We start from the raw sequence: 15,755 nt of genomic DNA, 5'->3' as shown, positions 1-15,755 counted from the left end.
ACTCTGAAAGGCTGTGTACTGCTGCATCAACTCTGAGTTTCATCATCACACCTTTACCAGAAAACACAACCAGCGGGCAAAAAAATGTTGTTTGATGTACTATATTGATTATGTGTGAATGTCTTTTATGAATAGAAAAAGAAAGAAAAAAAACTTTGACAAGGTTAAAGTTTATTAAAGGTACACCGTGAAGCCTAAACTGCTCACCTAATGAGCCCCGTGACAGCAGTCACATTAACTTTCCTACAACATCAGAGATAATTCTCCTAATTAACCTCAGATGCATGCGGGCGAATGCAAAGTTATGTTTATAGGCTGCCACAGCCATCAGGCGCTACTCATCAAAATACTAATGAATGGGTTGTGGCTCAGAAATGTAAACCAAATGATAAAATAAGTAGAGACATGCACATCAGTTTCTCCACTTTAAACATTTTATTACAGACAAAAGAAAACAAAAGAAGTATTTGTGACTCAAAATGAATCTAATGCTGGTACACTTGTATTGCACCAACAACAATTTCTGAAAAAATATTTATTATTCTAATAATCATGTTGTTTGATCAATAATTATAATAATAATAATGCACCCTGATGAAAAATTAGCCAAAACGTTACTTCATATCATTCATAAATAGATGTGGAAACTGCAACCAAATTAAATAGATTGACCATATTGTAAAACATATGATTTCCAAAAAAACTAAATGGGTTCTCTCATCACAGGCTTTACAAATTAAAGAAGTACATTTGGCAGGTTTATACACAAACTTAAAATATCTACCCCCATGACTGTTCCTCTGAAACGCAAATCCTGCTACAATGGAAAAACAAAAAATCTTCAGAATTTTTTTGTCTTCACAAAAAATGATAAAGATAAGTTCAACACAATTCTAAAACACCTAATAAAACTAGTCAAAAACTTTAAAACCCACTGTTATGTTTTTTTTTTCTTTAGTAACATTTCACATTTAGCAACTTGTTTTTTTTAATTCACCTGTACAAGTGGTGTCAGGACTAAAGGTAGGTGGGCAGGGTTACAGGTGGGGGGTGGGGTGGGGGTCCTTATTGACCAAGAAGAGGATAAGCTAAAAGGAGAGGAATCAACCTTTGACCTCTACAGTTCTGTAACGTCCTGAGGCCATGTGACGAGAGTGACACTCTCTATCAGAGCTCCGCCAGTTAAGGAGGAAATGGAGCGTTTTACAGTCTTTGCACTTCTCTCTCGTTTGGAGAGAAACAAGACCAGTGAACGCAGTTTCCACACAACTTTTAGTGTGTGTATGCCCTCACTGAATCTGCCTGCAAGAAAGTCACCAAACCAAACAAAAGTAATGTTTTAAAAAAAGAAAGCAAGGGACTGCAGCTAAATACACAGATAAGAGGGATCCATTTTGGTGATATTTACAATCACTCTGTGAGAAAAAAAGGAAAATAGGAGTCCTTTACTAGGGGCGAGGATGATTTGCAAATGTCTTATGTGTATGTGACTATCTTCATTATGATTTCACTTTGTTTTTCCTCAGTTGGAGTGTTTCAGTCTGTCCTGAAGTACATCCACCCCTGCTGAGGTAACTATATTCTAGTTTCCTGCATTAGCGTTTCTACCCCAAGACCCCTACGTTTTGAGTATGCTTAGAGCATTTCATCTCCCCAATGAGGGCAGTCCATGGCAAACACAGATTAATGGAGGGAAGAGGAGAGAGAGCATCTTTAAACAATTTTTTTTTTTGGTCTTCGTTTCCAGTATGTTGGCATAAGCTCAAAGCTCACTGCCCCCACAGTAAAATGGAAAGTTTGCTGATCAGGAAAAAAGCAAGAAAAAAAATGCAAGAGAAGTGCCTCAGGTTTCTGGCCGATCTAAGTGCTTGGCAAATAGGTGAAGTTACTGTAGCAGTCTTTGGGATTTTTGAAATCCGTCACAAAAAAGAAAGAAAAACAAAATGGCGTAAAAGCAGATACATCGATGACATTGTTGTTATGGTGGAACACTCCCTGGAGTCTGACATTTGGAGGTCTTTCAACTTCAAGTGAGGTAGAGAGGCTTGTCCCGAGCTCCCATGCCACTGCTAAAGAAGGAGAAGAAACTGTATTAATGTCTAACATGTAAAGACAATAATCAACCACACGTATTTTAGTTTATCCTGTATTTCATCAGGAAAGCCCAGTGAGAGCTCTATTTCAAGGAATACCTGGCAAAGGTAGCAGCTCCAAACAAACATAAAAGCTGTCAGCAGACATCAATCACAAAAATACTAGCCAGAATTTGCAAATCACTTGGTACTCGAAATGTCAAATACAAAGACTATTCTCCAGTTATCTTTACCGACACAAAGGAAATAATTTAGCACGCTCCCTAACTCCAAACTAAGGTTTAAGCAAAGACTCAATCTACTTCAAAGAGCACCAAACATGACTTGACCCAGTGATGATCCCATTTGACATAAAGATGAATCAGTTCTAAATAGAGGAGACTTCCAGCTCTGCTGCATCTCGGAATAGCAACACCAAGTTTCAGGTGTGAGACAAAACAACATTCCTCTTGTACCTGCTTGAATAGCTTGATTCAATATGGCAATGTGTGCTTAGCAAAACACCGGCAAACTTAATTGGATGTCACACTTTCTCCAAAGCTCGGTAATAGCATTGTTCTACTGCTGCATTACTCATTTCAATTTCAAGGAGATGCCTTGCTTTAGCAGAGAAATCGCAGTTCATGATTAATACTGTCTGAATCTCTGAGTGTTAAAGTGCAGTGGTTTAGAGCAACTCATTTGGAAAATGAGTAACTGTCAGACAACAACTTACTATTCTCAACATTCAAATGTCCCGGATTGGATTTACAGAAGCAAAGACATTTGTATTCTCTGATGCTTAACCATCATGTCCATAACACAAATAAAATAAATCAATAAAAAATACTGTATATACTGTAATTATCTGTACTTACTTTCATTTGGCTCTTTGTAGTTTTGCTTATTTAAAACTAATGCACTTGGACTTACTACTTGTTGTTGGAGTTTGCACCTTCAGGATTGAAAGCACTTAATTGAAAGTTGCTTTGGATAAAAGTGTCAGCTAAATGACATGTACTGTAATGTAATGTAATGCAACAATGATCACTATACATAAAGCAATATGTGATGCTCTAACCTGCAGTGGTTGGGTCCACAGTCCCTGTTGCAGTACTCGCTGTCCCAGTCAGGGTTCTGGCCGTGCACTGGGTTAGGGGCCCCTGGAGACTGTGAGCCCCCGACACTGTTCTGGTAATCAGCCTGCATATGGGAGAATCCCTGCCAATTGGAGAAGAGAGAAAGAAGAAAAAAGCACTTATAAGTTTGCTGAGCCATGATACTGTATGACGCCAAATGTTAGTGGTCGTTATCAGTTGCTTTTTTGAGCTTAGTTGGTGGGAGCAGAAACAGGAAGCAATTTTTCTCTCTCCATTTGCTTATTGGTCAGGTAAAATGGTTCTTAAAATCACACTTTTTGCACAGACATGACAACCCCCTTCTGGATTGGAGACATTTTGCACTCCTTGAAACTATGGAAAGAAGAAAATAGTTTGTTTGCCACTACATTAGTGAAAAATGTTACACGTTTTTAAAGTGTTGTTCTTCATGGTTGAAGTGTGATTGAGGCCTTTTATACAAGACATTGAGATTGAAGTTGAAGAGATTTAAATTTAAATCATAGCCAAAAAAGCATTAGTCAGAGACAGACAGAGTTTCAAAGAAATATCAACAACGCCTCAAAGTGTATTACTGTAAATATATGTCAATTATTAGTAACTATTTCAAAAAAATGAGTTGTGATTACTGCTGATAATATTGATACATTCAGCAGACATTTTAGTAGGTGATTATATGAGGAGCTTTGGCAGATGCACGTGTTTCATCATGTTTATGTTTCATTTTAATAATAGCCATACCAACCTGTTGGCTGAGAGGAGGGGAATGCATAGGCGCCTGAAGCCCCATTTGGTGTGAGATGATTGGCTGCGACTGCTGCATGCGAATTGGCTGGTTGAGCAAGGAGCTCTGATGCAGGGAGAGTTGGGCGTGGGGGTGCAGAGGTGGGCTGATCTGGAAGGGAGATGGGGGAGAGGCACTCATGCTGGGTGGCAGCATCTGGGATTGGCTGAGGGTCTGGGCCAGGGTGTGGCGGGGCGGCCCTGCGTAGCTCTGGAGGTCTGACAGGGGGAAGGAGCCCGGCGGGCCTAGGTAGGGTGAGGAGGGCTGGGGGGGCACGCTGTACAGCGGCTGCTTCGGGGGCAGCATGTGGGAGGGCTGGCTGGTCTGCTGGGCACTTTTTGGTTCAGGGTCATTGTATGTCTGTGGATGAATAAAACACATTTTTAATAAGATACCCATTTAACTAATTACAAGTCGTCATCATCAGCATCATCATCATCATCACATAAATCATTAAGCTCTAATCCCATTTCTCTCTGGTTTTTTAATAGCAGCATCCAGAGTGATAGAGAAAGACATGTCTCTGGCAGCATCCCTAACACTTACCCCTGAACTGGGAAATGTTGTTACTTTTTAACCTGGTTCTTATGATACATTAGGTAATACAGCCAAGTTGAAAAGGAAGGGTTGTGATGTTTGCTGCAACAGCTGCAGGGATTTTCAATCAGTTTCATTTAGTTTTTGTTGGACTCGCAGACAGGCTTTAAAAAGGAATAGTTTGGGAAAAAAACCTATCAATATTCACAATTTTTCTTTCTTGCTGACAGTAAGATGCCAAGATTGACTGAACCTGGTTACCTGTTTCCCCTTGTTTGCAGTTTTTGTGCTAAGCTAAGCTAACTGCTTCTTGGCTTCAAATGGACAGACGTGAGAGTGGTTTCAATCTTCATATCTAGTAAATTCAATTATTCCTTTAGGATTATGTTAAATTTACTTTTGGTTGATGAAATGCTATCATGACAAATAGTCAAAATTAAAATCATCAAGGTTAGGAAATACCGTAATTTCTCTATAAACATTTCTCCACTGCCGTCATGAGTATTGGTTGATTATGTCACAGTCACCTGCTTCTCTACAGAGCAAAGCAGCTAACAGAGTGAATGTGTGTTCCTTGCTTGGCTGGTGAAGCTGTCCAATAAGGGTAGTTGACACTCAAAGCTCCTAACAGCAAATCCTTTTCAGCATATTGATGCTCACTGTGTTATATATATTAAATCTTTTGTGTCTCCTCGGTTTGACAGCTTTCACTTCACAGACATATGTAGACGAGCTGACGGATGGGGAAACAGGGTCAATGTTAAAAATGGATTCAGGGAAACACCAAACTCCACCAAAACCAAAATCACCTGAATGTGACCTTTCTCTTTTTGGACAGTTTCCCTCTGACCAGGTACAGCACCTACAAAATACCCCCACCTCCACTTCACTCTGCCCCACCCTCTCCAGGACCCTATGATGAGCTGTCAGATTGCTCATCTCCAGCCATCAGTGTTGATTAGAAGGTAATGGAGCCCATTTGTATGAATAGAACTTGGGCCGGGGTAATGATCAATAGACACCTTGACAGATAGATGGGAAAAAGAGAGAGCCACACACACACACACACACACACACACACACACACACACACACACACACACACACACACACACACACACACACACACACACACACACACACACACACACACACACACAGGAGCCTGGGCAGAGAAATGAGGCTGTTTGCCTGCAGAACAAATGGAATGACAAAAGGAATCTTCCCCACACTACATTGTGTAATGTTAATACAAGACGGCACTAAACAATGCAATCCACAGTCCTCCTTCCTGCTTTTCTTTATTCCCAGTGCTACTGTGCTCGTGCATACAAGATGACATCATTCACTGGGCAAAAAGGATGTCATAGATCTGGATTATCAGTGAGGGGGGCAAAGGTGGAAACAGCAGAAAAAACTATGATTGCTTGCGTTGAATTGGTTGTACTTCCTGTTGTAGATGAGATGGAGAAAATCGATCATCCAATACATGACACAGGTGTCTGTTGGTGTAAGATACATTAAGGGTTTGTATTCTCTAACGATACATATAATACTTCAACCTGATATTAAGTATTGCACATGAGGGAGCAATCATTTTCTATTCATCACTCATACATGTTTTGGCCATATGCTGGTGCTGACCCCTCCCCCAACCATATCACCATACCAACTACAATCCCCAACCCCCAACATCTGCACCCTATGGAAATCAGGTATTGTTCCAAATACGGACTGCTTATTTGCATCAGATGCCCCCTCCTTCTCCCCCACCACCACCATCTCAGCCCAAGAAAGCCCCGCCCAGCCCATTAACAGGGATTTTCTATCCAATCCATCATCAGTCTTAGCCAGGGCCGGTGTGTCATAAGCGTTACCTTGGAAACCAGACTGGCTCGGTACGCGGCCAAGGCTTTCAGGTACTCTTTCTTAGCCGCCTCGGTTTTCCTCTTGTACCCCTGTGAAGAGAGAGAAAGAAAAAATCTAAACGAGAGGCTTCGGGTGAGAGGAGAGGTTGACGTGCTCATAAATGTGCAGACACACGTCTGTCTCTCAATACACACACGCATCATTTTTATCTAATACTTTCTTAAACATATCACACACACACGCACACACACACACAGACATACACACCCACACACACCCTTAATGTGTCCCTTTCCATCAGAACCAATGGTACAGAACACCTCTATTTCCTCATCACAGCACTAAAACTCCCTCATCCTAATGTGTCTCCATCTATCGTAGCAACACATCATTTCCATTCCAATCCACCTAGAGAAATGAACTGGAACTCTCCCTCTCTCTATCTCTCTCTCTCTCTCTCTCTCCTTTTAGCTCCACAAAAAGACTCCTATCAGCATACTGACATTAGTGATACACCACAATGGTTGTTGTCATTTTGTCCATTAGGATGGAATCCCTGCCTGTCGATGAGTTTTGTTTGAAACTGCCTTCCATATTGTCATACAACTAACTGCTGCTGCTGTGTTTGAAAAAGCTCAGTGTGTTTGCATAAAGAATGTGGGCTTAAGAGTGCATAGGGATGTGTGTTTGCAACTCGGGTATTTTTTCCAGGTACTGTCTGTGTAGGATGTAGTGTCTGCAAATGGGGCTATTACTGTAGCTATGAGAGCTAAAGGCAAAATGATTGTATATTATGCAAAATAGAAAGGAGAGAGAAGTATGTTTGCCAGTAAAAAAACTAAGTATGTATGCAGTGCACTGTAGCCTACTTATTAGGTAGGGCTTGATATTGACAGATCTTTTGAATATATTGTTTCTACAAAATCCTATTTGTATGTGCTTGATGTACATGCAACAGAACTAATGCTCAAGAAGAAGCTGTTCAGAAAATATGATGCTTTTAAATGCATGTCACATACTAAAATACTTACTTTACACATTGTCCTTAACCATGATACAAAACACCATGACTCTGTCACGATTAGCTTTTCCTACCTATTACTGCTGAGCTGGAGATGATGTTAAATAGCTACAAAAACAATAGACTACTCTTGACACTACACTTGATAGCCGAGATGTCCTTCAGCTAAATCCAAGGACGAGACAATAGTGAAGGGGGAGGGGGGGATCACTAATTCTGTATTCTAGGCAGGATCAAAATAGCAGAGGTACATAATAAATAAAGAGTGGAAATGAGAACTTCACACATCCCTGCTTGTCAGAGGGCCAGTGAAGATGCATGGTGTGAAGGCATCAGCTGTGGGCCATACCTGGGCCTGCAGCTTTGTGGGAGTTTTGTTTTTGGCAAAGAAGATATATTTTTGAAAAGTCCTGTTTATGGACACTACACTGCTGAGAAAAACTTGGCCTTTGCATTTTGAAAACAAGAAGAAAACCAAATGGGTTTGTGTATGTGTGTGTATTCATTTTCAGGAATATATGCAGGTGTGCACCATAGCACGTGGGTTTAAGTAAATCTACCTAATGCATAAAATATCCATCCTAAACTCCTTAAATTCTCCCCAGGTGCTTGTATATTTTTCCTGTATCAACCATTTCTTGCCTGTAAAATATCCAACTTTGTTAGTTTCAGACTGTTTTATGGCTGCTGTTGCACAGAATGCTCCCTCTACTTTCCCCTCCTTCCCTTTGCTTGAATTAAATTTAGAAAGAACATTTATGAGAGTCAGGGGAGTGGGGATAAACGGATGGATTATCTTTAGAAAGAGAAGAACTAGCTCATTAAGGTGAGCTGTATCTCACAGCTATGTTCTGGTAATTACACACTACACAGCACATTATGCCAGGGAAAGGCTGCTTGTTTGCTGCAGCACACATGCCATCTACTGGTAAGATGGGAATGTGTGCGTACATGTGTCTGTGTTAGTGTATGCATGTGCATTTGTTCTTGTGACTCCCAAACATTTTCTGTGTGAGCATAGATAAAATAATATATATAAATAAATGTAAAGGTTTACATACAGTACTACATTTGTGTACCTTTGTGCACTCACATGTGGAAGAAATAGTATTTCCTTTCACTTAAAACCTCCATTTCTGGGAAGTCAATAATGTTGATAATATGTCATTTTCCCAATAATTTCCACGGTATCTTTTACAAAATCCTGCATGTGTCCTCACCCATTTATTGTTTTAGATATTCAAGACCTGCATGTTTTTTTGTTTTTTTTACCTGCTTCTGTTCCTCTCCTAGGCTGTCCCACATGGAGGCCACGATTTTGGAGACATCTCCAAAGGTGGCATTGGGGTTTTGGCCCTTGATGGCCGCCTGGGTGTCTCTGAAGAAGAGCGCGTAGGCCGACACAGGTTTCTGTGGCTCATTGGGGTCCTTCTTCTTCTTCTTCTTTTGAGGTTTGGGCTTGGGCTTCATCATTTCTGCCGAGGCTCGCTTCTCACTGCTTATCTGGAGGCAGAAAGAAGGATGGAGAGGGAGGAAGAGAGACAAGAGAAAGAGACAAAGAAATTGCTGGTCATAAATCAGTTGATGAAAATAACTCTTTTGCTGGAGCTACTACAGAAAGAAGCTTGAGGAGTCATCCAGTTTGCAGCGCATAAAGGGGCATGATGTATTAAGATATTCTAGATCTTTGCAAAGTTAAACATATATATAAAACCTCAGCACTAACAAATGTGCACATCACGCTCAGCGTGCTTAAAATAGGCAAATAGAACATTCAATTAAGACTGAAGAGAGGGTGAAAGCAGCAGAGTTCTGCGAAAAGCAGCAGCGGCTTGTTCTGAGAAGAGAAAACAGATTAATTTACGGACATGGGTGAAAGAAGGCTAACAGCACATCAGTGAGACAGGTTAGCCTCTAGGGTGTTGGAGGGGTCTTGAGAGGTGTGGTTCAGGAGAAACTGGACATAATTCCAGAGAGAGAGTCCTGGGCTAATTAGAATTTCACATTGGTATCACTTTATCAGCTGTTAAATCACTGGATTCATGGATATTTTCAGATATTCTTTCAGTCTTTATTTTGTTACTTTCATGTGGATCACAAATCATTCAACTCCACTTTCTGAGGAAACCATAAAAAAGGATTTAATCTTTGTTTTCATAGGATGTACACAGTTGGTATGTCAACAATAACATGCTGCAATCTCACAACATTTTCAGGAAACAAAAAAAAAGCCCACATCTGTGATGTACTTGATCCAATACACATTTATACATTTTCATTTTCCGTGCAGGGCTTTGACGGGGAGTCAAATCCAGGTCACCTGATCCTGGTTGTGATTCTATATGGAAATTGCCTTCTTTGCCGAGTAGAGAACACATCAAGAACAGGAGAAAGAGAGAGAGGAAGGGAGTGGGGAGTGAGAGAGGGAAAGATAAGGAGAAAGGGAGAGAAGAGGTGCAGTTGAGGGAGGATGGCAAGGAAGAAGTGACGGCTTGATGTTGCCATTAGCACCAGTGGAACATCAGTTAACCTGATTTCTTGGTTGCTATAAAGGCAGGAAATAACAATCCAATTTCCATCCACATAATGGAAGATATAATGACATATTGAACATATAATGATGTACAGTGCTACGGTATTATGTCAAATGAAGGATGCTTATGTGCACTATTTACGGGTGAGGTGTTACTCGAATATTGCTTTGAGTGAAGTGAGGGTGAACTCCTTTATTTTTGACAAAGGCAGCAAATCTCCACAGCCAAATTCCAAATTCATCAGGTTGCATTTTAGAAAATGAAACAGCTTTGAATGTTCTCTTTTAAAATCCACTGATCTTGGGTTTCAGTGTTAAAACTCAGCAGGTGGAGAACAAACCATGAACACGATTTGTTCCTGTGCTAGTATCAAACAGCAACTTGAGGACATTTAAAGACATTCACATCCATCTAGCATACTTATCACAGGATTAAGCATTAGCCAGTTATCCCCTTAACTGTCAATTGGAAAACAAGAAATGACTGCCTTTGAAAATCGCATTGTTTCAGTAAAGCATTCACAGACAAACAACACACTGTATTCTACACAGCATGAAATTAACTAATCAAAATTCAAGGTCCAGGAGCACATTTGGCAGCTAGAGAAAAACTTCAAAATGGTTTTTGTGGTGTGCGGAAATGAATGGATGTTCTCATTCAGGGTGATGCGGAAGTATTGCTTGTCTATTTCACAGCTTACAGGTAATATTCTTTTTTTGTGTGTGAGTACGCCTGGTTTCATTAAAAAATAATCATCCCTCACTTTTAGGCAATGAGGCAGAAGACAGGCATTTGAAACGACATCTGTTCCACTCAAGCCTTTGAAGTGAAAATAGAATAAAATGGAGGTAGAGCTAATGGAATGACTAAATAGAAAGAAAAAAAGGCTAAATAATCTGCAGGAAAATCCACATGTATTCATACAAAGGAAAGAGTGACATGCAATCAACAAGGAGAACAAGGGACTTATTATTTATATTTCATATATCATTTATATTATTGTACGAGATTCCTGTCTGTGAATTTTTAGGAGGCCAGATGAAATATCAATAAAAAAAATACAGATGGCTCAACACACAGTATCTCTGAAAAGCGTGCAATAAACCAAAACTCTACTCACTACAGCATAACAGCGTTCCAGGATAAATTCAGCCTTAGATACTCTGTTAGATACTTAATCAATCTGGAATCTTTTAATTTGCTTTCATTTTCTCTCAGCCTGTCTAATCAACATTTACTGCTGTCAGTAGTTTTCAGCATTTCCCAGAAGACCTTTAGAAAAAAAACAAGAGTGGGTGTGAACTTTACTGCAAAAAGACCAATTAAAAATAATCTAAGAAAATCTTGTCTAGATTTTACTAAGTAAAATAATCAATCTATTTTGGGGCTAGAGCTGACTAAAAACAAGACTGAAAAGCGAAGCGGCTGTCACGATCAAATCCCAAGCATCTATGTTTTAAGAAGGAGACCAGTGGACGACAGGCGCAGTCCAGAGCTGGGAGATATAGAGAAATCAAATATCACCCTATTTTTGACCAAATACATCAATGTCGGTATTGCGGCGATATTGTAGGGTTGACATTAGGTGCTTTCACATAATATTTACACATTGAGACTTTAGATAAATAATCATTAATAAGGCTGATTAAATGACTAAAGTCATGGTGAGGTCAGAAAATGACATCACTTTATTGTAATGCAGCCTTTAAAACCAGGAAAAGACAACACTTATGCCATATTACAATATAACAATAACCAAAATGTATGATGATGTCTAGTCTCATACATTGATATTCAATATCGTATAGATATATTGCCTGTCCCTAGCACAGTCTTCACTGCAAAATGTATATATGTATATATCTTGAGTGAGAAAGTAATAATTTTAACATTCATTACATTACAACACATTTGTTTCCAGATCCTTTATCAAATACTGTAACCAGTGGTTACTTTTGTTTATTCTTCTTTCCCTTAATCACAAACATACATGAGAGTGGTTTTACTGGCTGGCTTTACAGATTCATGTTGGTGAATAAAACAAACCCTCCACATATACACTATACAATATCAAGCTTATTTTCTTATGCAGGTGCAGACAACAGTAATGATTGTGACAGCTGTTGTTGTCAGTTCAGAAAAACAGAAAAAGCAACAGTCACATCCCTTATTCATAACGCAACATCTTGTGGCTGCACTGCATTCTGGTCTATTTTCTGATACTGTCAGTGGAGACAGTGGTAGATGGTCCTCTTCAACGATGGATTTCTCCCTGTGTGACTGTTGATGCAATATAGAGACTCTAAAAAGTAACTCTTTGAGTCTGGTGTGCTGACACTGGATCCTGACAATTGCCTTTTGTATTTTAGATTGATGGACATCTATCTCCTGTCCTGTATCATTGTAGTTGTACTGGAGATATTGTGATGTGACATGATGTAATTTTGTGTAACTTTAAGCCAAATATCTACAGTAATAGGAAAAATACATGTACAACCTCTGAATAACAGACTGGATAACAATGTGCAAGCTACGTTACGTTTAGCCCACAGAGCTAATGCGTGCTAACTACTGTGGTCGAGGGTGAAAAAACAATACAGAGGCTTCTTTATCTAAACCAGCGTGAACTAAGCGGCCAAAACACTTTGAATAACTCCCATATTAACCACCGCAGCGCATAGTGCTTGCTTCACGTCTTCTGTTTTTAGCCTTCACAATAAAAGCAAAACTTAAATTTTTTAGCTAAATTAATTAGCTTACACTCCTACACACTATTTTTTGCCGACACTAATAGCAAACAAAACTGAGATGTAAATCCACCACTTCTAAACAGAAGACAAAATATAGTTATTGATCTAGCCTCACTGGGCAAAGCCTTTTTTTCCTCCAGGCAGCTGCCTCCATCTAGCTTTGACTCACCTGGGTCTGGCTTCACAGCTGCCTGTATCCGTTGCTGACATCTTCACCGAGCGGACAGCACAACTTGACATAGTAGAATGATTTTACCCCAGAGAGCAGCGTGAAAAACGAGAAGCCCTTACTCTCTCAAAACAAGTGTCTTGACGGATCTAAGTTGACTGAGAGGTCACCGACTGATGATTTGAATGTTCAACTGTCAGGGGATGCCCTGCTACTTAATGGGCTACTCACTATTTTAATTATTATAGTTAATGTAATACGTGTCGGCACGGTCAGGGTTACAACAGTAACATAAACTGCAGCCAACATGTGCAAAAAGCTGCTTTAGGTCATTTTCTTCTCTCACATCTCCTGCTCTACTTTAACTGTACAGTAGCTTGCGAGCACAACCACAGACATGTGGGAGGGACACAGTGGCTAGCACCGTCACCTCATAGCAAGAAAGTCAAGGGTTTGATCCCCGGTCAGGGCGGGGCCTGTCTGTGTGGAGTAAACATGTCCTCCCTGTGTTCTCATAGGTTGCCTCTCCCCATCAAAACATGTATATTGAATGATTAGATTAAATTCACTTTACAGAGATGGCCAGAAACAGCACACAGCTTTTGCTAGGAAAGAAGACCACCATATTCTGTACAGTACAGTCTAAATATATCTTGTTTGCAGGTTTCTAGTTTGCTAGTAAAGGACCGAGCCTCAGCTTGTTCATCCCATCAGCGTTTCTGTTGTCTGAGGGGTGGGGGACATGGGGCGACAGATAGAGAGAAAATAGTGGGGGGGAGAGGGGGGGGCTGTAATTCTGAATGGACAGCACTGCACTGGCAAGACAAGATTAGAATTGACAGCCTGATAACTGTGTCACTATCAAAACAGCAGCGAGAGAGAGAGAGCAAGAGAGAGAGAGAGAGAGAGAGAGAGAGAGACAAGGAATGGAAAGAGTGAGATGCAAAGGAAAAAAGAGAGTAAGAGTTGATGTAGAGAGAGCAGATAAAAGGTGGAGGGGAGGCGGAGAGATGCAGAGAAAAGAGGGTAGATAACAAAAAGAAGGACGAGCACAGACACAGAGACCGACAAAGTTTAAGAGACAAAAAATGTAGACAATAAAATCAAGAAATAGTATAGGAAAGTATAAAAATGTTTGTCCAATCACATCCTCCTGAATATATGCATAGTCGTCATCATCATCATCATCATCATCATCACATACTTACACTGAGGAGCAAAGTGGAGTGTTCTGCACAATATAGATTTTAAAAGGCCATAAAATCTAACATGAACTATTGAAAGGTGATGCACAGATACAGAGCAGAAAACTAAATCCAAACTGATTGCCATCCACTTTAAAGTCTGAAACATTTCTTTGGATTTGAAGCCAAATAACTGTAAAATGGGAATATACAAATCTGCTGTCAGTGTGTAGTGCAGTTGTTGGTACAGAGTTAGTGTGCAAGTATCAACAGAGAATTTGCGATAAACCCGTTTTTACATACTAGTTTTTGCAGGGAAATGCTGTCTGAATGTGCGCTGTGGCCTGAACAACGAGCCAAAGTAAAAGCACTACTCAGGAGCCGACTGTGGTACAGAAGAGGCTTTTTACATCAATCAAAGAATGGTCGTGAAATAATCTTTGATTAATTACTGACTTGAAAAAAAGTAAAAGTAGTCTTAAAAGCAAGGTTTTCAATAACGAGAACAGATTTAACACTTTCTCAGTATTTAACTGCCTAAATGTTGAACTTTGTAAAGTATGTTAAGAGACATGAAAGGAGCTTATGACATGCAGTATATTTTCAAATTAAAGTAACTTTATTTATCCGCTAGGAACCTCATTTGTGTAAAAACTTCAGTAAACATGAATCATGAATTCTTTACTAAGAGTGAATATTTACATTTGTAAAAACTAAAATTTGCAAATGTGGTAAAGTGGAATAAATGTCTTTAACAATTCAAGCACAGACCTCTCCGCACAAACATACTGGAGAGAAGCACAGCTTAGTGCAGCTGTTACAGACTCTAAGCCTTTGTGGGTTTATAAATAGATAAATGACCATGGTTAGAGAAGCAGCAGTGAGGATATGGTAATTCCAAAATACCATATATAACTTTTCTGCAATTTTTTACCACTAGCTTTAATTCAGAGCCTTAAAGAAAAAGTGAGCTCCTGAAGGTTGTTCAGTGCAACAAAAACATCAGAAAACAAAGTGATTGTGGCATACCTCTTTTGAGTGGCTACAAAGTCAGCGGGTTCACAAATGTAAAAGCATGTTTGTCATCTGAATCATCCATCTAGTTGTTAGCTGCAGCTTGTGCAGATGCAGGTAGTTTACACAAATGTATGATAAATGATGAATACTATCCAAAGTTTTTCCAACATCACGTATTTAAAAAGAATTACAACGTGGTGCAAGTCTACTTGCCAGTATGATCTGATGATTTTGGAGTGGAAAGGAGCTGGAGTGGGTTTTGAGAAAGAGTAAGCAAGTCTTTGTTAACTTTCCATAATTAGGGTAGGAGATCATGTGGGCTTACATTTGGGTTTTTATAACATACATTCCGTTGTTTTTTTAGATATCGGTTTTACCTTACATTTCAAAGTGCCCCTGTGTGTAATGCTGTCAAGATTGTGGCCTTACAAAATGTTGGCAGGCAGGTTGAGAATGCAAACAAAGCTGTTTGAAATCTGAACGATCCAACTTTCTCTAAACTAAGACTGCCTGTAGACGTCAAGAATGGAATCCAAAATACAGGATGCCTGTTAAAATTGTTTGAATATTACAATGTGTGATAGTTAATTTAAAGTAAAAGTTCCTCTGAATTCTTCATATCTAATACTACCTGCCAATTATTTTACAATCACCCAAGTGTTAGTCTGTCTTTGTGTATTCCCATCATCTAGCCTTCACC

At 39.6% G+C, this 15,755-nt stretch overlaps 1 protein-coding gene across 4 annotated transcripts in view; it reads right to left on the bottom strand.

Moving 5' to 3' along the window:
• Positions 1-420: 420 nt before the first annotated feature.
• The window catches only part of LOC117947833 (thymocyte selection-associated high mobility group box protein TOX-like), an 80,654-nt gene continuing 65,319 nt past the window's right edge, over positions 421-15,755 (bottom strand). For 3 of the 4 annotated variants that reach the window (XM_034877149.1, XM_034877152.1, XM_034877151.1), the window contains 5 exons: positions 8,674-8,904; positions 6,389-6,469; positions 3,936-4,334; positions 3,154-3,293; positions 421-2,069 (listed from right to left, as the gene is read on the bottom strand). In XM_034877149.1, the coding sequence (XP_034733040.1) occupies positions 2,027-2,069; positions 3,154-3,293; positions 3,936-4,334; positions 6,389-6,469; positions 8,674-8,904 (894 nt within the window). In that variant the 3' untranslated portion in view covers positions 421-2,026. The remainder of the gene's footprint in view (positions 2,070-3,153; positions 3,294-3,935; positions 4,335-6,388; positions 6,470-8,673; positions 8,905-15,755) is intronic. The other variant, XM_034877150.1, reaches the window with a different exon arrangement.

Source organism: Etheostoma cragini, chromosome 7 (assembly GCF_013103735.1).
Source record: "Etheostoma cragini isolate CJK2018 chromosome 7, CSU_Ecrag_1.0, whole genome shotgun sequence".
Lineage (NCBI taxonomy): Eukaryota > Metazoa > Chordata > Actinopteri > Perciformes > Percidae > Etheostoma > Etheostoma cragini.
The sequence above is the reverse complement of the archived record's forward strand: the minus strand, read 5'-3'. Positions and strand labels throughout refer to the sequence as shown.